The 22854-nt window shown below is 38.3% G+C and overlaps 1 protein-coding gene across 1 annotated transcript in view; it reads right to left on the bottom strand.

Annotated features, from left to right (window-relative positions):
* The window catches only part of ADGB (androglobin), a 118152-nt gene extending 102737 nt beyond the window's left edge, over window positions 1-15415 (bottom strand). Inside the window, 1 exon segment of the mRNA XM_032183873.1 lies at window positions 15231-15415. Coding sequence (XP_032039764.1) covers window positions 15231-15415 — 185 coding nt within the window.
* Between the last annotated feature and the right edge of the window lie 7439 nt (window positions 15416-22854).

The following is a 22854-nucleotide window of genomic DNA, read 5'->3' as shown; positions in this document are numbered from 1 at the left end:
AATACCCCAATAGAATACCAAATCAATTTAATTCTCATCATTTTCATTTTATCTCTTGGACACTGTTGCTACCCTAGAGTTAAAGCTGCAAATCTTTTAACTTGCATTAAATACTGTCTACTATTTTCATGAAATGTTAATAACCATCATACTCTAGAGCATAGTTTCAATCAGATCCCAGAAAATACACTACTAACCACATACCTGCTATCACCTTGACCTTACTTCTTGGGATGGTCAATAATTAATATAAATGATTCAGTAACAGGACATGATATTTAGGTAACTAATACTTGGTAGGACAGTGAATGAGGCTCAGAGCTGAAACTTTTACCCTTTTATCTCTTATCACTCTTCTGGATGCTCTGAACTCCTCAATATGTACAGAAGAACAATGTGAAGGAAAAGATGGAGATAAGGAATGTCGCATCTCATATTCCCAGTTGGGAACTAATGTTGAGACACAAAGAGATGAGGAATGTTGGACTCTTTCCAGGAAAAGGTAAAGAAAAATGAGTCCCTTCCCTTGATTGCTTGAGCAGCTGGAAAGAACAATTTTTGGCCTCAGTAAAAAAATTAATTAGGAAAAAGGGCAGAGAACAAACAGATGGTTCATATTCTCCTCCAAAAGTCCCCTGAGAGGAAAGCTGCTGAACTTTTTTCTTAATCTCTTCAAAAACCCAAAGGAAAAAAGAATAAATAAATAAATAATATAATAATAATAATTCTGAAAACTTTAACTATGGTAGTAAGTGGTTTTAAACTCTAATCACTGAACATGGTTTTTCAAAAGTAGCATCTGAACACCTCTTGATACTCATGTGGAAGCTATGGCAACACCCAAGTTCACAAGGATCTGGAAAGCATATGAGAACTTTTAACCAAGTATTAGTAACTCCACTGCAAAATGATTTGCTCCTTTTCGTCATACATATTGCCATTCTTCAGAAGAAGAATGAATAGAATTAGTTACGATAAGATGATCTAATAAGCACCAAGGGCAATACAGTTATTACTATTAATACAGTAAGCAGTAATTCCAAAATAAAACCAAAATATGCATGTGTTATTTATAGTAACTTTATTTTTACATCAGACAGGGGAGGCAAGACTTAAAGGAACTTTGTAGAAAAATTACACTAGCCTAAAAGTTCAGAGCTTTCATGGATGGGGGAAAGATCAAGGCATGGCCGCAGTTCAGGTACAAGGAGCAGAATAAATAATTGTAAGGCATCTAAGGTGTAATGACATTTGCTTGTAAAACCTATGATAACAGGTTTTGTATCACTTCACTTTTGGTCTTCTGAGGTGAGCCTCATCCAGGATTTTTCTTCAAAAGTACAGTGTTCAGCGTGAAGCTAGATCAAACTGTAGAAGATTAAAGTGATACTAAAAGAAAAGATGAATACCAAGTGATTATATTTTATAGGCATGTCATTTTTAAAGGAGTTTTTTTAATGTGTCACTACTTTGAAGTGTAATATGCTCATTCTAAATGTAGCCAACATCCTTGTAGTTGTCAGATGAACAAGTAGACTTAAAGTAATTTGCCAAGAATGAGACTATTTCAAATACTTCTGCAGATTTGCTAAGAGAGTGTTCATGAAGCCTCACATTCAACCTTGTGAGAGAGAAATCTGGATTTTTTCTTATTTTAATTTGCCTGTATGTTAATGGGAGGTGAGATGGTAATTCTTGGTTTGCTTTCCAGGCTCTAGAGGGGGGAAAAAATGCTATGTGCCAAGTCTCTTGCCCCAGTTGTACAGGTGTTTCCTTGAGATTTTTTCAAAGAAGCATGGTAGAAAGGTACAAAGTATTAGTGTAGAAGCATTATGTGTTTCAAAACTTATTTTTGAGTTTGCTGTCTGTATTTTCAGCTTAATTCCATTTGTTGCCCTATAAATATTGTTCAAAATTTGGTCTTTAACATTTTAAAATATCAGCCTGAATTCTTACAAAGTCTGGATCAGTTCTTATGAATAAAATTTAGACTTTTGATATTTTTGCTCTTGATTCTACAGAGCTGTCAAAAAGTTTTTATATAGAATGAAAAAAAAAAAAAAGGCAAAAAAAACCCCTATTTAGCATATTTGAAAAATGCACTTGATAATGAAAGGTATTAGATGGCCTGCAAGTCATTCATCTGCCAGCCTTTCATATGCTGCCCACACTAGAGGTCAGGTAAACTTTTAAAAACATTCTTCAATTATATATATATATATATATATAAATATATATATAAATTTACATTCCAAGAGCAGAACACTGAAGAATAAAATCAAGAGTTGCCTGCCAAAGCAGAAACCTTGTAATATCTAGCTCTTAAATAAGCATTTTTAATGAAGAGAGACAAAAGTATTTTGTTGAGGATGGCTTTATCACACTCACTTTTAGAGATGATATGATATACCAAGACAAAGCTAGAGTCATAGCAAGTCCTTGTAAGAAGAGTGCCTGTTTCAGGTGACAATTCCAGTCAAGAGAGTTGATCTCTGACTAATTTTTCCAAAGTTGTTGACTCTGGGATGTGCTGCAGATGTGAATGATGTCAGCTGAACTAAATAACTAGTTTCAAATAGTGGAGGTGACAGGTCAAGTGAAACGAGTGCAAACTAACATGGGCACCAAGAGGTCATAGCTGCGTCTTGTAGTCTGTCAACATCTACATCCATTTTGCAGATAAAATTTCTGTTTGATCAATGCACTGTCCTTCCAGCTAGCAGCAATTGATTACAGCTTATATAGTTCTGTTAATGATAACGCTTCAGGGTCATGAGCTGCCTGTCATTATGATAGATCTATAAGGATGTCTGTTCAAGGATAGTCAAGGAAGGCAAACCAAATATTAGAAGACATTAGGAGCAGGATGCCCAATATTTGAGAACAGTATAATGCCACTTAGGATATTATGGCTTTTGCATGAAATATTGATTGTTTCCAGCTGCCCTAACAATGTAACCAAAACTTTGGAAATTCAGTGACAGGCAACAGTTCAGAGAATGGAGGAATAACAAAGTGTAAATGTACCAAATAATAAATAGTATAGACAAGAGTGAATTATTTATCTGTTCTCATGACAAAAGAAAAATAATATATATAACATAAAACACAGCAAATTTAATATCAATAAAAGGAAAACACCTGACCACTCAAAATATTTAGCCTGCAGAACTCCTTCGCACCAGATGCAACTCAGGAGAGAATAATAATGTATGTTTACTGGAAAAGCCTATCTTGCATAGCACATACCTCTGTCAAGCTCAGGACAACAAAGGAAAAACATCCCTTAGTCCCTTTCCATCAGAGCTCTGTGTGAAAAGCCACTAACAGTTTGATCACAGAGCATCCGCTGGTTCTGGTTGTTCTCTGAGGCAGCAAATTGAGGATCTCTTTTTAAATCCTTCTTTACTGCTCCTGACTCTAAGAAGTAATCTGAAGTCATGTTTCTCCAAATACTTGTACAGCACCCTAGAAATTATGAAACTAGTAACTATTCTGAGTTTGCTTCTCCCAGTGTTTCCTGCTGAAACGATTAACCTGACTTTAGATTCAGCTATAAGAATGCTGGGAAGATTGCCACACCTCTTTCCAGACTATTTTGGTACTCAAATGTTTTTTTGTTGTTCTCATGTTTTTTTTTTTGTTTGTTTGTTTGCTTGTTTTTTTTAAATATGACTTGAGCTTTGCTCCTTTCATTGGCATTTCTTCCTAGTTGGCTTCTGTAAAATACTTATGTGCCTTCTGTAAAATACTTATGTGCCTTCTGTATGGCACATAGGTAATTAACTAAGAACTAAAAATCTCTGCATGACAGAGCACCTCAGTACTTCTGTGGATTAGGCAACTCATTTACAAAGCACTTACCGTGCCTTGACAAGAACACCAGGAAACCCCATTTCTTCAGTGCTGTTACACAGAGCTCTCAAAAGAAGCTAAAGACAATTCTGTTTAAGTAGATGAATCCACAGCAAACAGAATATCGTAACATATTATTTTAGGAATGCTTTCCAGTTTCAAAGCACAATTATTATTTTTTTTTTTCTTTTGGCAGCACTATTCCTGCTATATAGTTCTCCTGCTGGAAGCTGCTTTTCTTTATTGCACAGTTCATTGTAACAGAAGTCTAGACATATATCTGATTGCATAGTTCAGTTAATGGCTCATGGACAATGCTTGCCTGCAAGATCTCCTGACAGTGCTTAGAGTTACAGGGAAAGAATGACCCATAATTAGGACCAACAGGGAGTATAGCATTTATCGTGATACTGCCACTGATACATGACTTAGTCTATTCATGCCCATAAGCCCATGAAGTTTGAAGGCTACAGATCACAGTAGGCTGAGTTCTTAAGGGGTTTATTGTTTTAATTACAATTAGCAAGAAAAAACAATTTGAATACATAATTTTCTAGCTGGAATGAAATGTGGTTAACCACAAATTCAACATACTGGTAGGCTAATATATAATATGTTTATAAACTTACAATATGTTTTTCATATTTACTTTGGGAAGAACCCATTCTCTCACCTCAAAGAATGAATCTCAAAAAAAGTTAAAGGAAGAAGAGGAAAAAAAATAGCATTTACAAATTGACTATAAAGATAAAATTATATGGAGTTCTATTATACAGAGTGTACACTGAAACATTTCAACCAATGAAGCACAGATGCTGAAAGCAAGCTCTTCATCTTTTTGGCCAGAAAATGCTTATACAGAAAATTCTAGGTGTGCTTACCTTTGTTTCTGAGACTAACAAAAACATCAGCCTCAGAAATATGTGTCATGTACAAAGTAAATAGACAAGAAAAGAAAATAAATTAGAAGTGGATGTTTTATGTTCAGGCAAGACAATGCAAACTCTCCAGTAATGACTCTATTTTTTGTTGGATTACAATTTAATATTAGAACAATAAGCGTTTGCAGATGCACATTGATGCAGTAAATAGCTTCTCAAGAAAAATCATGAACCAGGGAATTTCATCCAAATTGAACCTAAATCATTATGTATTTACTCACTAACACTCCTATGTCTGGAGAAAGTAAGCAATTGCATGATGATACCTTTTTCCCACTGTTTCAGATGGTTAAGCTTTAAGCTACAGAGACATTTCTACTCTTTGGCTTTGCAGCTGGAAGCACTGGAATCCTGGGCCATTACAGATTTATGTTGCTTCTGAATTATTTGAGAGAACAGGGAGTGCTTTGTCATAATGGTACCACAAACAGTCAATAAACCCTTTCTAGCCCAGTTTCCAATAAATACAGATGAATTAACCATAAAATGGATATGGCTAATCCAAAAATTGCAAACATATGGCATCAGTGATAAACTGGACTAGTATCCTCAATGTCTGTTGTCCAAAAATTTAAATCTGCTTCAAGCCTCAAGTGGAACTTAATCAGATCCCACCAAAATCATACTTATCTCTGTTTAAAATCTTTACCAATGACATAGACAGTGGGATTGAGTGCACCCTCAGCAAGTTTGCAAATGACACCAAGCAGAGTGGTTCAGTTAGTACAACAAAAGGAAGGGATGTCATCCAAAGGGACCTGGACAAGCTTGAGAAGTTAGCTCACATTAACCTAATGAGGTTGAACAAACATGTTCAGCTGCGAGGTGCTGCACCTATATTGGGGAAATCCCAGACATGAGCACAGAATGGGAGAACTCATTGAGAGTAGCACCACGAAGAATGATTTGAGGTGTCTAGTGGACAAAAACCTCAACGTGAGCCAGTGGTGTGCTCTTGCAGCCCAGAAGGCCAACTGTGTCTTGGGTTGCATCAACAGAGCAACCCACTCGGTCAGCAGGTCGAGGGAGGGGATTGTCACCCTCTGCTCTGCCCTTGTGAAGCCCCACCTGTAGTGCTGCATCCAGGGCTGGGGCACCCAGCACAAGAAGGATGTGGAGCTGTTAGAGCAGGCCCAGAGGAAGACCACAATGGTGATCAGAGGTAATCTTTTCCACAGACTTTTTCCATGTAAATTTTTAGCAGACATTACAATTTACAGTAACCAGCAGTTGTAATCCAGCACAACACTGAAAGCACCTTCAAGTTCAACCACTATGCAGTTACCCATAAGAGATGAGGTTTCCCACTCCTAAACTTCAGTCAATCTAGTGGGACCCCAAAAACATAAAAAGTTAATCTATTCAGACTCTATTCTCTAAACCACTACTGTAATCTAAAACCTCAGGATATTTACCTGAGAAACACACCAGAAATAGATAAAGCCGCAATCATACACTTGCTGACTCCTTCTGCTAGGTCTCTGGGAGTGCAAGTATGAATTAGCAATGGAGCCTCTTTTTTTTTTTTTTTTTTTTTTCCTGTTCTTACTGTCTCAACCTTTAATCTTAATAGCAAACATGAGGTAATCCCAGGCTTTGGTGTAGCATCCCACTGCACAACAGCAATGCAGCAACCTGCTACTCAGTGCAATCAGGCACACAGCTGAAACTTCAATCATTGCTTCCAGCCAGTCCAGGCTCCAGCTTGTCTCTGCAGGTGCTGAAGGATCCATCAGAAGTAAATACTGTGCTTAGCTACTGCTCTCCCTAATAAAATCTCAAACAGAACTCTGACCTTCTCCTGTACATTGGGAAGTTGTGCCTATGCTACAATTATCCCTACACCACTTGCTCTCTTGGCACTGACCATTAACTCCTTACTTTTTTCCCTAATAACACAAACACTAATTCAGATTTTTCTTTGTGCTGGAAGATGCTGATGACTTCAGTTTAATTCACAGAACTGGGCTCAATGGCATAGACTTTCATCAAATTCATTTACAAAGCATTTCGATTCATTATCATTGTTACTAGCCAGAATCTTCAGTGGTGACAAAAGCATCAATTCCAGCAATTCACTGAAGCTGTTGAAACCTGGAAAAGATCAGATTCTCAGTAGCCTCTAATGGTGCAATTAAGGAAAGCTTTAAGGACAGCTGTTCTTTTGAGCTCTTCAGTCTGTCATCTCTAACAACTGCATAGCTCCTGAAGGGAACAGCCACCTAATTAGAAAGCAGTAATGAAGAGAGACCCAATGGAGCATCCTGCACATTGTCCTAGGTGAAGTCTGGCTTAGAGAATAAAAAGGAAATTTCCTGCCCTCTCTGTATGCTTCCAAAGTCCTGTTCCAGTACTGCAGTATAATCCACCAACAATCCCCACTGATTTTCCATATTACATATGCACTCTGCTGACTACTGTAAGCATTTGGGAGGGGGGTTGGGAAGGGGGGAGAGAGCGAGAGAGACTGGTCTGACTGGAAATCTATCAAAATAATTTTAAGGTGATCAAAACATATTGTCCAGATATTTGTACACATTACTCTCAGAGGGCTTCTACATTAGTTTTACCTATAGTTGTTAAAATTATGGGACTGTAATTCTTTATGGTAAGCCTTGACTGTTCTGATGATTTGTTTTTAGATTATATTTAAAAACTATTAACCTTTTTTCTTTTCTTATACTACTGATAGTTCTATTCCGTATTTCAACCACTGGAGACACATGAAAACAAACACCATTTACTAGTAAGAAGACAGTATTACAAAAAAGACAAAATGTATTTTGTCCCTGCAGCTGCAAACTCTGTTCAGAAAAAAAAAAAAAAAAAAAAAAAAAAAAAAAAAAAAATGAGAGAGAGAGAGAGAAAACCTACTTTGCAATTGCAAAGAACGCTAAACTAATGGGACAATATTTTCTCAGGCAGCTTGCAAACTTCCATTTCTTTTTTTCTGCTACATGAACAGCAACATTACTGAAGTTCTCATGCACAGACATGCAAAATTTGGGCACTAGAATGCGTACACAAATTTACTGAACTAGCTCAGTAACAGAATGAACATAATAGCTATTTCCTTGTCATCTATTTAAGTAATTGTCATACATACAAAGAACACAGCTTCAATCTAATAGTATGCACATAAGAATATTTACTTCTAACCTCCACAACCCACTAAAAAGACTTGGTTAACTGTCTTTAATAAAATATTCACAATCACTACTATCATTAGTTTACTATTAGCAGAAAATCATTAAATGAGGAAACATAGATTAATCCCTCCAACACAGAACTGGCAATCAAAGTGAAGACTAAGTCTTAGGGTTACACAGCAAATTTGTCCTATCACTGTGTTCAGCAATTTTAATTAAAAATATAAATAATAGGAGCAGCATTATTAATATTTTGTTCCAGGGTAGACTCCTGCAGAATCAACTCAGTACTCTGATGATTTTTCTTGACAACAGTGATACAGATCTACAGAATAGATTTACTATGATGCAGATGTTCCTTACTATACAGAATCTATTTCCAAATAAAGAAATAGCACGGATCTGTCAATCTGTCTGCATTCCTATTATGCTGGTATGCACATCACAAATCCTATGACAAAGGGGAAAGCACTCTAGATGCAATGCTGAATACTGAAGAAGGAAACGTTGCTTCCATTTTGCATAAATCACAGACTACAGCTCTAAGTTTCAACCATAAGCCTGATCGAAATAAAAAGCTCCCTGTAGACTTTAACAGACTGTAGTTCAGCATTTGAATCTGCCTAGTCGCTCACTCTATCCATATAAACTTTGCGGGGTAAAGCAGTGCTTTCCAAAGTAGGGTGTGGAAGAAAAAGGAAGAAAATATTAGAGCTTCAGTATTGCATGCGTAAAATTTACAGATAAATTAATATAAGTATATTGAGGGAGTGTGCTCACAATTTTTATTGATAGTAGTGTACAATCAAAAAAGGTTGTAGACCACTGGCTTACAGCAAAACTAAAGAAGAGAAATACATTTCAGTGTTTAACCTTTCACAGGGACTAGGAATGCCAAAATATTTTTGATGTTGGGTTTGGGGTACAAATTCTCAACAATCTGGGAAATAAGGGTCTTTATTTCATGCTAAAAGCAAGAAGAAAGGCTATTTAAGTTGTCAAAATGTTCTCAAGGGCAAGCTCTTAACCCCAGTATGTTCAGCTCCCAACTACCAATAGCTTTCACTGATTTCAGCAAAACCAGACTTCCACCCAGAGCTCTGAACAGAGTACTAAGATGTTTTCCCCAGAATGATTATCGTACTGAAAATAAACACTGTTACAGAATACGGCCTGTAAGCAACCCAAAATGCACCTACAATTTACAGAGCATGCAAAACAAGACGATTGAAAAGATAGCAAACGCTGAATTCAGACTTGATTTTCCAATGCTTTACAGCGCTGTGCTCTACAGTTTCATGAGAAAATTGTGGGCTACCTTTCTTATAAAATGTTTAAGAGAAAAAGGCTAGGCCAAAGTTTAAAATAACCTGTCACTAGCTTTTCTTGATGTAACTCATTATCTACAATTCAACAGACAGTGAAGTATTTTTTTCCCCAACAGCCTGAACAGTAGGATTTATCAGGTAGTCTGCTGAATTTGGCATGACATGCATTGTCCTAAACCAACCACTTTTTCTTCCTTCCTTCAATCCATCTACCCATCCATCCAAAAGGCCTTAGTGATATTTCAGGATGACAAAAAATAAATAACAATGACCAGGGACAGGTTAGTTAGAAAACCAGGATCAGAACTGCTATAACATCTAGCATTTTACTGGTGAGTCTTACTCCAGCTGGAAAGAGCACAAAGGAGAGCAAATAAACACAAGAGACATGTTATGGTTTAAATAGAAGTTATTAGTTTGATGAAAAAAAAAATAATCTGGGTTACGAAGGTTCTGCATTACAATCAAGTGATTGTAACAGTCTTCTGTAGGCTAGTAACCTGTGACTAAACCACCATTAGGACATCTTCAAGCTACTACTGCTTATGTAAAACAACCCTAGTGAAATGAGTAAATATTCCTATGCTAACACTGAATTAACACTGACATATACTAGACATTTGTTCCCTTACAATTAGATGATAATTGCAGAGTGAGAGATACATCATGTCTCTTGCCTTTTAGGTCCATCAAGAGATTTCAAATATATTACAAGCATATCTCCTATTCACACTCCAGAGGCATTCCAGTAAAACTTAATATCATTCAAAACAGTTGTAATTAGATATTCTCCAGTCTCAACTTGACACAGGGAAAATGATATCTAATCTTATTTATCCATTGTGGTCTCATTTAATAAAGCTTAAAGCAACAGCGTGCTAAAGAAAAAGATTCTGTTCTAGATATTCTGATACAAATAACTCATTTCATATGAATGATTCTCTTAGAATTTTTCTATGATATGGGAGAGAATGAATGGTTTTACTATATAAAAGTACATATTTTTATCATCTCAAAAAAAATCTTACACTGTAAAAATGATTATGGGAAAAAAATCTTTTGGATGACAGCCCAATCAATTTTATATACAGTGCAAAATAGGAAAATAGTATTTTACCTGTGCTAGAAAATTCAGCTGTCCCTGACAGCTTAGATGTTGTCAGAAAAATTTTGATATACTGTTTGAAGTAAATATGAGGGGCAGCATGGCTGTGGCTAAGACAAGAAAAAAATAAGCTACTGAGCAAAGGGATACAGAGAGGAAAAGAGAGGAACTAGAGATGCTGGCTGACCACAGCAACAGGAAAGATAACAAAATGTGAATCAAAATGTAAAATGTGAAGCAGAAGTATGAAAATATGAAACAAAATATTTTGTTGCAAAGGCTGGGTAACTGGATATAAAATAAGAAGAAAGGAGTATTTTAAGATTAATTTCAAGAGAGGAGTAAGTGATAGGACCAACACCTTTATTCATAGCAGGAAAATGAAGAAAAGGGCATGAGCGCATACTTTGTGTCACTAATGTTTGTTTGTTTGTTTTTTCTCTGAATCCAGACAGCATCATGTGTGCACATTTACATAGTTTAAGTTGAGAAAGTTGCTCTAAAGATAGAAATATAGAATTCATAGATCAAAAGAGTAACAGTGGAAGAAATTCAGTGTTTTCTGTTCGTTATTTATCTTTGCAGGGAGAAATACACATTTTCACAGAGGAAAAATTTGCATTGAATACCAAACAAACAGGGAATAGTTTTAAAATATTTCAAGAGATGCTACTTACACAGAAATATTTAAAAAATGAGTATATATGTATATATATATCCACCTAATTTCCTGAGATTCATTATAACATAAAACAAACATTCAAGGGATTGGGAAATATGTTCTCTTCCTGTAAATGAAATTGATGTGCTGTAAGGGTCATTAGCCATTTAGCCCTGAAAACTTCAGCTAGCTTAGTTCCTCCAGCTGATGAAAATGGATGGCAGAATCCCAATTAAAAGACCTGAGATTTTTTAAGCCCCAAAAAACTTTTCAGTGAAAACTCAATGCTGTCTGCTTCTTACCATATATCTAATGCTTTGTACCCATAAGTCTAATGCATCTGGAACAAGATGATCTTCAGGGTCCCTTCCAGCCTGAACCATCCTGTGGTTCTATGATTCATACTATGAGCTGTGGCCAACATAGTGTCCCTCATGTGTAGAAACATAGCCATATCACAACACAACCTATCATGTGCATGCATGATCTCATTTCTGCTACTCTCTTCAACCATAGCTTGCTGGATGGCATCTGACAAGCAACTACTTAAATAGAAGAATTCTAAGGAATAAAGCACATTGACATCCAGAATCTGTAGACCATACAGAATCTTTTCACATCTGTGGTGCCTAGGGATGTCTGAAGGCTGAAGACACACCAAAAAAAAAAAAAAAACAAAACAAAACAAAACAAAACAAAACAAAACAAAAAAAGTTTAACATGTTTAGCAGCTACTTGGACCACTTAGCTGAAGAGTTCCAAATACAGTAACTCATTCTCAAGTAAAAGTTCATAAACCTAGTTCTGCTGTTCCAGAGGAGTTACAGGAAAGGACACCCACACAAGATTTCCCACAGTAGGGTGGTTTCTGGAAGGAAATACATAGCACATCTTCAGTTGTTTCTTGTCTCTACTGCTTCCAAGACAACATTTCAAAAGCTTTCAAAATGAGCAGAACTACTTACCCCCACCACCACCACCTTTGCTAGTCCTGCAAGTTTTCAGCCAATATCATTAAATAATTCTTCCTCTATAAAATGTGTGCTTGCATGAAAGAAGCATCCAGAGATCAGTCCCAGGTCTTTCAGATCTTTGCCAGTCTGAACTTGATCACATGAGGGTCTGAACCTGACTGGGAGCTTTCTGACCTGCCTCAGCTGTTACCAGAGGGTTAGAGCTCCCACCTCCATCACCAGATGAACCAGAAAATAGCTTCAAATGATTTGCCCTTTTTTTTTTTTGAAATAAAGCTCTGACCTCCAAGTTCTGAATCCATTTCTGATACTGCTATTTATATGCACATTTTTCACTCTTCCTTTTTCATTGCACTCAGTAGATTTGCTTACTAAGAGTGAGGAAAAGCATAACTGTGGGCATGTTATGCCTAGACTCTCCAGCCTCCACCCTATGCTCACCTTTTCTAGGCACACGACTAGGCAATTTCTTCACGATTTCTTTGCGAGACCTGCCATTTAAATCCCTATTCTGACCTTTAAAACATGTTGTGGGTAAGGACAAGTTGTTACAAGACTATCTGAAAGGATTACCACCTCCAAACTCGATGCCTTCAACAGACCTCTCTGAAAAATAAATGGTCATCTTTGACTTACCATTATTACCCTCTAGAGAGCTGCATGTTTGTACAGGCTGGTGTGAGTGACAACGCTGCTCTTACTAGTTCAAATCAAGAGTTTGATTGAATCAGGAGAAATCCTTATGGTGTTCCTTCAATCAGAGTTGAAAGTTACATCAATACACTATATTCACCTCCTACACTGCATTGTGGTCAGTGTACCGATGAAGAGAGACCACGCTTGTCAAGTATGAATCTCTAGTGTATTGAAATTGACTAAAACACTTCCCTATCATTAAGATGCCTTTGATTTTTATCTCTTTATCACAGTGAGTCATTCCTATCTCCTACTTATTTCACCAATTATTTATGTCTTTTGAAGAAGGAGGTTAACCTTTTAACACTCCCAGAATTTATCCCGGAAGAGAAACTTATCATAGTTTCACATGCTGAGATAAAAAAAAAAAAACAAGACTAATGCACAAGGGCAGCTAAGGTTTAGAAGTTTTACTCTGTACAGACATGCATATAAACTGTTCCTCTTTTCCAAATACTTCACACAGCAAACAAGATTTGACATTGACTATCAGTCTCTCAAGCCTTTTCACCTTCATTGTCCAAAAACCTACAACATCTATCTGTATAACTAAAATGCTTGAGTATTTATTGAATACATAAGTATATGCACAACAGTTCCCTTCTTCCCCCTTCACTATTTCACCATCTGTACACCCCCAAACACACACCTTGATCCTGCAGCAGGTATCTGCATTACTTTGTACCCTACAATAGGAAGGTTATTCCAGAAAAAAAAAAAAAAAAAGAATTGGCAATGTAACATTGTCATGGCCTATTAGGTAATTATATGGATTTACGACTAAAAACCTGCACTAGCACAGAAATTGAATCCATTCATGAACCTGCTGCATTGCAATATACAGCACAACATTCATCAGTTTGATGTTTGGCTACATTCACACCAGAAGCCAGCACAGTATCTGCATTATAATCCTCAGCTGATGGATTGAGCTAAATGGTTAGTTTTTAATCATTGATTTAGCGACACAACCTTAGACTGCAGCACACAGCTCTTTGAAGAAAGCTTTTTATGATGGACTTTAAGTACAAGATTTGATCTTTACTATGTTTAAGGGTTTGACTTCAATTCAGAAGCCTTTTTAAAGGCATCAAAATCCATTCAGAGTGCCAGCATCATGTTGCTTGCAGGGAAGTCACATGTAGTGTTACTTACCATAAGATTTAGATCTCTTGAAGAGATCTAAAGCTGTTTGTCTGCACATACCAGAAGATAAAGTTATCTGCATGAGCTGTTGAAAGCCAGAAGACAGTTGGGCTAACGAGTTAAGAGGGAATGACTATCACATGCTCAGATACTTCATTACATACTTTAATAAAATGCTTTAGGGAACATATGCTGGGACTATGTAGAAGCCGTCTTCAACCCAGTTCTCTAGAACTAAGAACTTCTACATAAACCTCATCCTCAGGTATTCAGAAAGATTCATGAAGTAAAGAAAGCTGCACAACACATTTCCAGCTCAATTACATTAGCAGTAGTATCTATGAGGGTTTCATGGTATTAATAAAATCCCTTTGATTTTATTTTTAACACAAGTCTAAACTACTGCTCTCATACTAGCTGAGCACAGCCCAATCAAATATCACTAGAAATACAATTACTTCTGTTCTTGGTCTCATTTTTCTACTGGAGAAGGGCTCCCAGCCCCTTGGAAAGAGAACAGCCTAAGCCACCAGAATCAGAAGAATTTGGATTGCAACTCGCAAGATTGTTGTATTTACCTTACCACAACACAACCTATCATGTGCATGAATGATCTCATTTCTGCTACTCTCTTTAAGGCTCAAGACACACATTTTGACAAGCAAAATCTTTTTGACAGGATATCACTACCTGACAGGGCCGTAACACGTACCATAGGAGAAAGAAAGCAATGCTTCCACATAATGAGGCAATGGGCACAAGCAGGGACACAGGAGGCTTCCTCTGAACATGAGGAAGCACTTCCGTGCTCTTTGGGTGACTGAGCACTGGCATAGGCTGCCCAGAGAGGTTGTGGGGTCTCCAGAAGCTGCCTGGATGTGGTGCTGGGCAGCCTGCTCTGGGTGTCCCTGCTTGCACAGGGGGTCGGTGCAAGTGACCTCCAGAGGTCCCTGCTAATCTCAGCCACTCTGCAGTTCTGCAATTCACTGACAAAGCTGAACCTCCAGTTTCAAGAATGAAAACAAACCAAACCAACAGCAAACAACCCACCCCACCACCACCACCTTTCGCGTTTCCCCTACTTTCAACCAAGCATCCCCTTGAGCAAACAAACTTCCATCACCCCGCCGGTTTTCACGCCCCCTCCACGGCACGGTCCCGTCCCCTCCGAGCAGCGGGGGCGGCCCGGGGTGCGCATAGGGTCCCTCGGGGCGTGCATGGGGCCGCTCGGCGAACGCGTGGGGTCCCTCGGGGGGCGCACGGGGCGGCTCGGGGCGCGCCCCCTCCCGTCCCCGCGGGGCAGAACGCCCCCGGCCCGTTACCGCCGGCGGGGTCCCCGCTCCCTGTCCTGTCCCCCGGCTCCCCCCACCCTTACTCTTTGGGGCCCAGGAGCCCGGAGCTGCTGCGGCTCCCGATCTCCTTCTTCCTGCCGCCCTTGGAGCCCATCGCGGCGGCTGCCGCCGCGTCCACCGCGTTGCCGGGCGACCTGGACCCGCGGAGGTAGCGGGTCCAGCGCCGCCCCGCGGCCCAGGGCCCCTGCGGCCAGCCCACCCCCGGCATCGCGACCCCTCGGCGACGACACCGGCGGAGTCTCGGCAGCCGCTCCGGGCGGCGACTGCCAGCGGCGGGGCGCGCGGCGGAGAAACGGGGGGGACACGAGGGAAGGGCACGAGGCGGGGGGGGTCGCAAGCAGCGGAATGCCGCTGGAAATAGCGGCTGTGCAGCGACCCAAAAGGTGGCAAAAAGGAAAAGGCTGAACTTTGACAGTGGCACAATGGTCTTTTCTGCAGCTAAGCGGCAGCTTCGAGGGTCTTTCAGAAAGCAATTTGGAAAAAAAATAAAAAAAATAAATAAACTAAAATGGAAACAAAGTGTATTTTGTTATAAACGTTCTGTACTGAAGCAATGTGATTTAGCTCCAAATTAAGTATTCTGTATTGAAATATAAATGACACAGCAAGGCCTGTAGATTTCAGACCATTTGTTTTTCCTTTCACCAAAACAATGATCTGTCTTTGAACTCACAATTTAATTTTAAGATGAAAATATGTGAGATCACTGGGGATCTTTCCAAATTCATGGTATTAATTCCAACTCAATCTCTGCTAACATTGTATGGCCAAACACTGAACAGTATTTTCAGTTTGTCCACTACTGAAATCAGCTTCTAGAGTTAATATTTCTGGCAAAAAAGGAGGTACACAGCTTTGCTACTTTTACAGTGGCAATATACCCTTTCCTGTTGGATGGAAACTTGGCAAAAATCCTACATTAAGACTCCCTTCCTTCTGTACATTTTTATCACTACTTCTTATCAGTCATCACCTGTCAGCCTAATCACACGAATAAGCCTATAGAGAAAGAGTGAGAGGAAAACGTACACATTTGGTAGGAAACGAAAAAGGAAAAGGAAAGGGAAGGAAGAAAGGAAAGAGAAAAGAAAAAAAAAAAAAAAAAGAAAGAAAATGGAAAGGGAATGGGAAATGAAACCAGTCCCAGAGCTGAAACCAGTCCCAGAGCTGGAAGAGCATTTAGACTTGAAGTAGACAAGCATTTATCTTTTTTATATGAAAACAACTGAACTAATTAGTGCCTTATATGAAGCCTACAATTACTGAAGTGAACAGAGTTTCACCAAGGCCAGGTAAACCTAACCCTTATCAGCTGCTTTTGGATTCAGCAAATAGTTGACTTCAACTAACCTAAGAGGACTTTTTCCAGACACAGTCCAGATGTTACACTATCCCTAACAACTCCTATCTTCTAAATAATTCCACTTGTGTCCTGGTTTCAGTTAGAACAGAGTTAATTTTCATCCTAGTAGCTGGTGGAATGCTGTGTTTTGGCTTAGGATGAGAAGAGTGCTGATAACACCCCAATGTTTTAATTGTTGCAGAGCAGTGCTTATACCAAGCCAAGGACATCTCAGCCTCTTGCTCTGCCCTGCCAACAGGCAGGCTGGGGGTGCAGTAAGAGCTGGGAGGGGACTGACCCAGGACAGGTGACCCAAACTAGCCAAAGGGGTATTCCACACCATCTGACGTCATGCTAAACAATATATAGGGGTGGCTAGCTGGGGGGAGGGGGCCGGACTGCTCGGGGTTAGGCTGGGCATCGGTCAGCGGGTGGTTAGCAATTGCATTGTGCATCACTTGTTTGTACATATTATTATTACTTTCCTATTATTACCATTGTATTATTATTATTATTACTGTTATTAGTATTTTTGTTATTATTATTTTCCTGTCTTATTAAACTGTCTTTATCTCAACTCACAGGCTTCACTTTCCATTTCTCTCCCCCGTCCCAGAGAGGGAGGGGGGAGGGTGAGCGAACGGCTGCGTGGTGTTTAGCTGCCGGCTGGGTTAAACCATGACAACTTGTTTGCTATTTCTCAGTCTGTGGTGGATGACAAAAAATCTGTGATAGAACAGATCATATATGCTCACTTAGCCTTACTCAGTGTTTCTAAAATATGAAAATCAATGAAAATGTATTTGTCAAGTCACAGAGGACAGGAGTAGGTCAAAAGATATATGGAAAAGTATACAGATGTTGCTACATCTAGAGGCTTACTTTAGACAAGTATCAGGTCTTGATTTATATCAAGATGACAGAAGGCCAAATATATACTTTTATGTTTCAAAGTGAAAAGTGCTCCAGCATCTTTGCATTTCCTTCAGCGTTATGTCCAGCAGCATCCATTTTAAATAAGGTACCACGGGACACTTCTCACTTGAGAACCAAACAAACATTTCCTGTTTGTTTATTTTCAGACCAAGCTGCTGGCCTCCAGCCAATTATGCCATCAAATATTGATCAGGACATGCAGGTGAATGATGGCAGACACAGAGGTGAGTTTGGACAGCTGGGTACAGCTTCACTACCAGTGCAGGGCTCCACACCTCGAAGAGTTCTCCTGCATGCTTGCAGATTGAGGCTGGAAATCATAGGACAGAGTCTGACCAAGAGCACAGGTAAAACCCCTCAGCATCTCTGTGGCTTCAGTCTTCCCTTCCCCATACTCACTGGGCAGAGAAGCTAAGAGACATTCCCTCTTAGGAAAATTTCATTCCTGATCCCACTGCCGGTGACCAGTGAGGTTTGCAGCATCCCAGCAAATATGAATACTTGTAATACAATTCTGTGAAAGACATCGGGGAAAAAAAAAAAAAAAAAAATGAAATTTGAGTCCATGCCTTCTTACAGAAACCACCCCTATGGCTCCCTGCTACCAAAACCTTGCCACGTAAACCCACTACATGTACACATTTTGGGGTGAAGAAGGAGGAAGGACAGAAATCAGAAGAGAATGTGTGTAAGCTCCAGAACTCTTCGTTCTTTGCTCTGTGAAATCATACTTGCCACCCATGAAGTTCAAAATGCACCTTTTATCATGAAATTCTATGTGCTTAAAAAAAAAAGAAAAGGACATTAAAAACACGTATCTGGTAACTTAATTTAGAATTCCATACCTCAACAGCAATGACAAGTAGGGTAGTCTGGAAAGACAAGTTAATCTGAATTTTAAAAAACCTTGTTTCCCAGCTGGCAAAGAATCTGTAAGGTCAAATCAGCTGTTTCATTAGCCTAATGTCTCAGGCCATGAAGGGTATCTGACAGACACTCCCCAAAGGGAAAGGATGTTAGGGTAGAGGCAGCCTTATAGACAAAGTATGAAATAAAAAACACAAGACAATAGAAGGAGAAGTATGGTGCTGCTGTATGTCAGGAATCCATTCGGATTGAATAGATAACACATACCGATTAGCAATGGATGGATGGCATTCTGGTCACCACTCTTCTAAGACACAATTTTAAACACTGTTATTTGGTAGTGTGTTTTGTTCCCTAAGCCATTACACAGGTAACTGCTGTTGTCACTTGGAGAAAAAACAGCTTCTTAGCTCTAAATACTTTGCACTTATTTTAGCTGCAAATAGTAGTTGGAGAGAAGGGGAAAACAGTAACTGTTAACAGGAACACTGGCAAAGCTTTCAGGAGTCTTGGAGCTCAGACAGCTCTAACTTAGATGGCTCAGACTTAACTCTTCTCAGATTTACACAAGGTATTCCAGAACAAGTGAGGAGAAAGCTTTGTCTTAAGTGAAACCCTGGGAGTAGCGGGCAAACCTTTCCAGTGTGTAGAAATACCTGACAAGGAGACTAAAGATGGTCAGATTCTTCCCAGGAGTGACCAGTGACAAGATGAGAAAACACAGATCAAAACAGAAAATTCCACTCCGAAATAAGCGTGTGCATTGCTTTATATGAGACTAGTCAAACACTAGCAGTAGTCTTCTGATATGACTTCTGAGTCTCCACATTGGACATGGCCATAAGAAACCTTGCTGTAGCTCCTGTTCTTCTGAGCAGGGATATTGGACTAGACAAGCTCCTGGGGCCCCTTCTGACCTCAGTCACTCCACAATTTTGGGAAGTTTTCCACAAAGAAGAGGTTAAAACCTTAGACAGAAGTGGTTGTAAGAAAAGATGCAGCATCTTTAAGTATGAAGTTGCTACATAGGTAAGAGATGAAAAGGTGGCAAAATAATGCTGACTTGCTTTTGTTTGGGATGTTGGCTCCTGAGGTAACTTACAGGACAGTGAACTGAATTTGAGCAAAACCATCTTCAGACTGAAACTTTTCACAAGCAGTGATGGTTTATTAACATGAGTCAGTGTGACATAGAAAGCAGAGTGGAGAAAATGGATTATACAAATGTTGTGGGTAAACTGATGTAGTAAGACACTGTACAGGAACAAGCTGAATAGCAGAGAACAGTCTTCTAAGTCCACAGCCATCTGCCCATGGCCATTTCAAAGATATCTAATGATACTGTTTCTCATTTGATTTTGCTAGGGACACGTCTTACCTTTTCTAGTAAAATAGACACTCACCAAATTTTGATGAACCTCAGCTGTGTTACAATTTTCACTCATCTTTGAGTTCTTTGCTACAGCACTGATTGGTTGCATTGTCGTTATACAGTCTCATTTTTTACCCCAGAACTTATTTTGGGGAAGATGGTCCCAAAACATTGTGTAATATATTCTACAGTTGTCCAAGCCTGGTTTAAATATACCATTACCATTGAATTCCATGGAATTCCACGTTTAGATTTAATCTTTTTTTTTAAGCTTTGATCCTCACCCTCCTTCCCTCCCTCTCTCTCCCTCTCTCTCCCTCCAGTATTTGGGTAACAGTGCAAGCAGCCAGCAAAGAAAAACTAAGCTCAAACAATCAGGCACTGCCACACCTTTCTTTTGTAAGTTTATGCTTGATGATTCATAAAAAGAATATCTACGTTAAAGTGAAAAACTTCCTGGTTGTGATACAGTGTGAAAATCCTTTGAAGTTGAGGGCAGCTGCAGTACTCTAGCTACTGCAGTTGTTAAGAAAGGGGGATACTCAGAGAAAGTAGCACTAGCTCTTAAAAATAATGTCTAAATCTTTGCCCAGAAAATGTTATGAATTATGATCACACCCTGAGGGATCAAAGGATAATTCTAGTTTTAAAACAAGAATCACTGCACAATCTTAATGCAGTGTTAACTGCTGAGCTGTAGAGACTACTAAATCTCTCAGTACACCATTTTACTGTAGTACTTTGCTGTTCACTTTTAAGGATGTAACTTTTTTGCAGAAGATTAAAGAAGTTAAGTCTTGTTTGTTCTAATTCAAGGCAAGCTGCAAATCACAGTAAATCCTTTTTAATAGCGATTAACTTCAGTGCAGTTTTAAACAAATGTTTTTGTATGGTTGCAGTTCTGCATAGAGGCTAAAACCAAAAAATATAGTCTTAAAAATGCAGAACATAAGATTGCTAGACAAATTTTGAATCATGTGATTAATATTCTTAAAGAAAAATGAAGAAGACAACCATAGATAAAGCTATAAAGTGTCTTCATACTTGTTTCCCATCCAAGTAAAAATAGTCTTTAAGAAAGGACACTACAGGTTTACATTTTCTGACTTCTGAAACCTAAAAATGACAAGTCATTATGACACTTGTGCTCTTATATACATATGAAAAGTGCTGTCACAGCTATTTGAACTAAAGTAATCTCATGTAACTGTGCTTAAAAACAATAATCCAAGGAAAATAACTGCCACTCTGATGGACAATCTAACTGAAAGCCTTTCTTTCTTAAACTACTAAATAGTAGAAGGCAGTGATTTTTGTGACCTTGAGGCAAAGCATAGTTGGAAAAAAAAAAAGTAATTCAAGTTCAGAAGAAAGTAGTTTGCCTGTAGAAATATCTATATAGAAGCATTAGAACTTAAACTGGGCAGATGCTATAAAAAGCAAACAGACTTGAAGTAATCTTTGTGCACAATACAACAATTCCATTGTTTTATTGGACTAAAACACTGAGTATAAAACCATTTTTGTGGCACAGTAATTGAATACGGAATGCATCTTGGAGGGGCAGACATTTTGTTACATCAAGACCAATAGAGCATTGTCAAAAAAAAAATCGAATTCACTCCTTGTAATCAAAATTGCTTGGACGTAATATGAATGATGGAAATTGATAATGTGACTCAAGTACTATACTACAGAGTAGCTTTCAATACTGCAGTTTACAGAACACTCTTGAAAAGCAAGTTAAGAAAAAAATCAAACGGATCTGAATGTGAGGAGTTGAAAGACCTTTCTTCTGGATCGATATAAGTAAAGGATAGTCTAGAAACAGAATAAGCCATATGCTCTGTAAGGAGCTATGAGCTTTCAACAAGACAATTACCATCACTTAAGCTTTCAGAAGAGTCATCATAATGAACAGCTTAAAAGTGCATAAGTTAAAAAAAGGAAAAAAATTTGAATAAGTCTGTTTTATCAGAAGACTGAACACTTCGTTTCATTTCCTAGAACCTAAGAAAAAAACAATACTGATATGTTGACCCTCTACTTTTTCATCTCTGAAGCCAAGACTATCCAAACACCATACTTACCGATAAAAATTTTAAGGTACTTAAGGAATGAGTCTGCATGAATAGACTAAAATGGTAAAATAACTAGTGAAGTGATAAATGATAAAATTTATCTAGTAAAATTTATTTGTGAGTCTACATAAGCAACATAGGATGTCTAAGCTAGTAATTTTTCACTGAGTGAACATGTTAGGTAGTGATAAAAGAAACCGTGATTGTGTTTAAAAATCACACTAAGTACCTTTTTCTTCCCAGAGATGCTTGTTTAGACAAAACCAGAGACATAGCGAGCTTACAGAGCTTTATAAGTCACGTATGATACAGACAGTTTCTTTCAAATAATCTTCATTAGATAAATCTGACTCTAGCACATTCCTTATTTTCACTAGTGGGCTGCTGCAGAACAAAGAGTTCTGTCTAAAGTGACCTTTCACAGACTGCCAAGTGAGTATTCCAATTCTGAATCATTACTTACATCACTGGCATTTTCCTAACGCACTTTATTCCTGTCCAGTGCCACCTCAATTTCTTACATTTTTCAGTAATTCATTATACAAAGGATGAATGTGTATGCACATTTAGAGAACCATTTCCATAGCAAGTAAAGCGTTCTGTAAAGGAGGAAACAAGCAGCCAGTTCTCCATTTTAGAATAAAGATCATTGAGATACTAAAAGCCAGAAGATAAAGGAACTCCATTTAAAAGAAAAGTATTTCACCATTCAACACCACAATTTTACTACAAAGATTCATTTTATAACTATTTACTCTTATCACCATCTATCAAACAGTGACTCAGGCACTAAGTCTGTAAGAATTGCTCAAAGTATTCACCAGCAAATAATCACTAAAAATAAACAAGGATTTGCACACTTTGAGGAGACTGAATGCTATTAAGACTCAGTCTAACATTTTAAACAAAATTCCAAAACTTAGATCATAGATTAGCTCATACTTTTCTACTACTGCAACTAAGTGATCCTTCTTTATGTCATTTTCTAGATGTAACTAATTGCTCCAAGTCCCTTATAGTTTTTTTTTTTCAGAAGTTTTCAAAAGTTA

Source organism: Aythya fuligula, chromosome 3, assembly GCF_009819795.1.
Source record: "Aythya fuligula isolate bAytFul2 chromosome 3, bAytFul2.pri, whole genome shotgun sequence".
Lineage (NCBI taxonomy): Eukaryota > Metazoa > Chordata > Aves > Anseriformes > Anatidae > Aythya > Aythya fuligula.
Note: the sequence above shows the minus strand (reverse complement) of the source record. Positions and strands in the feature narration are given on the sequence as shown.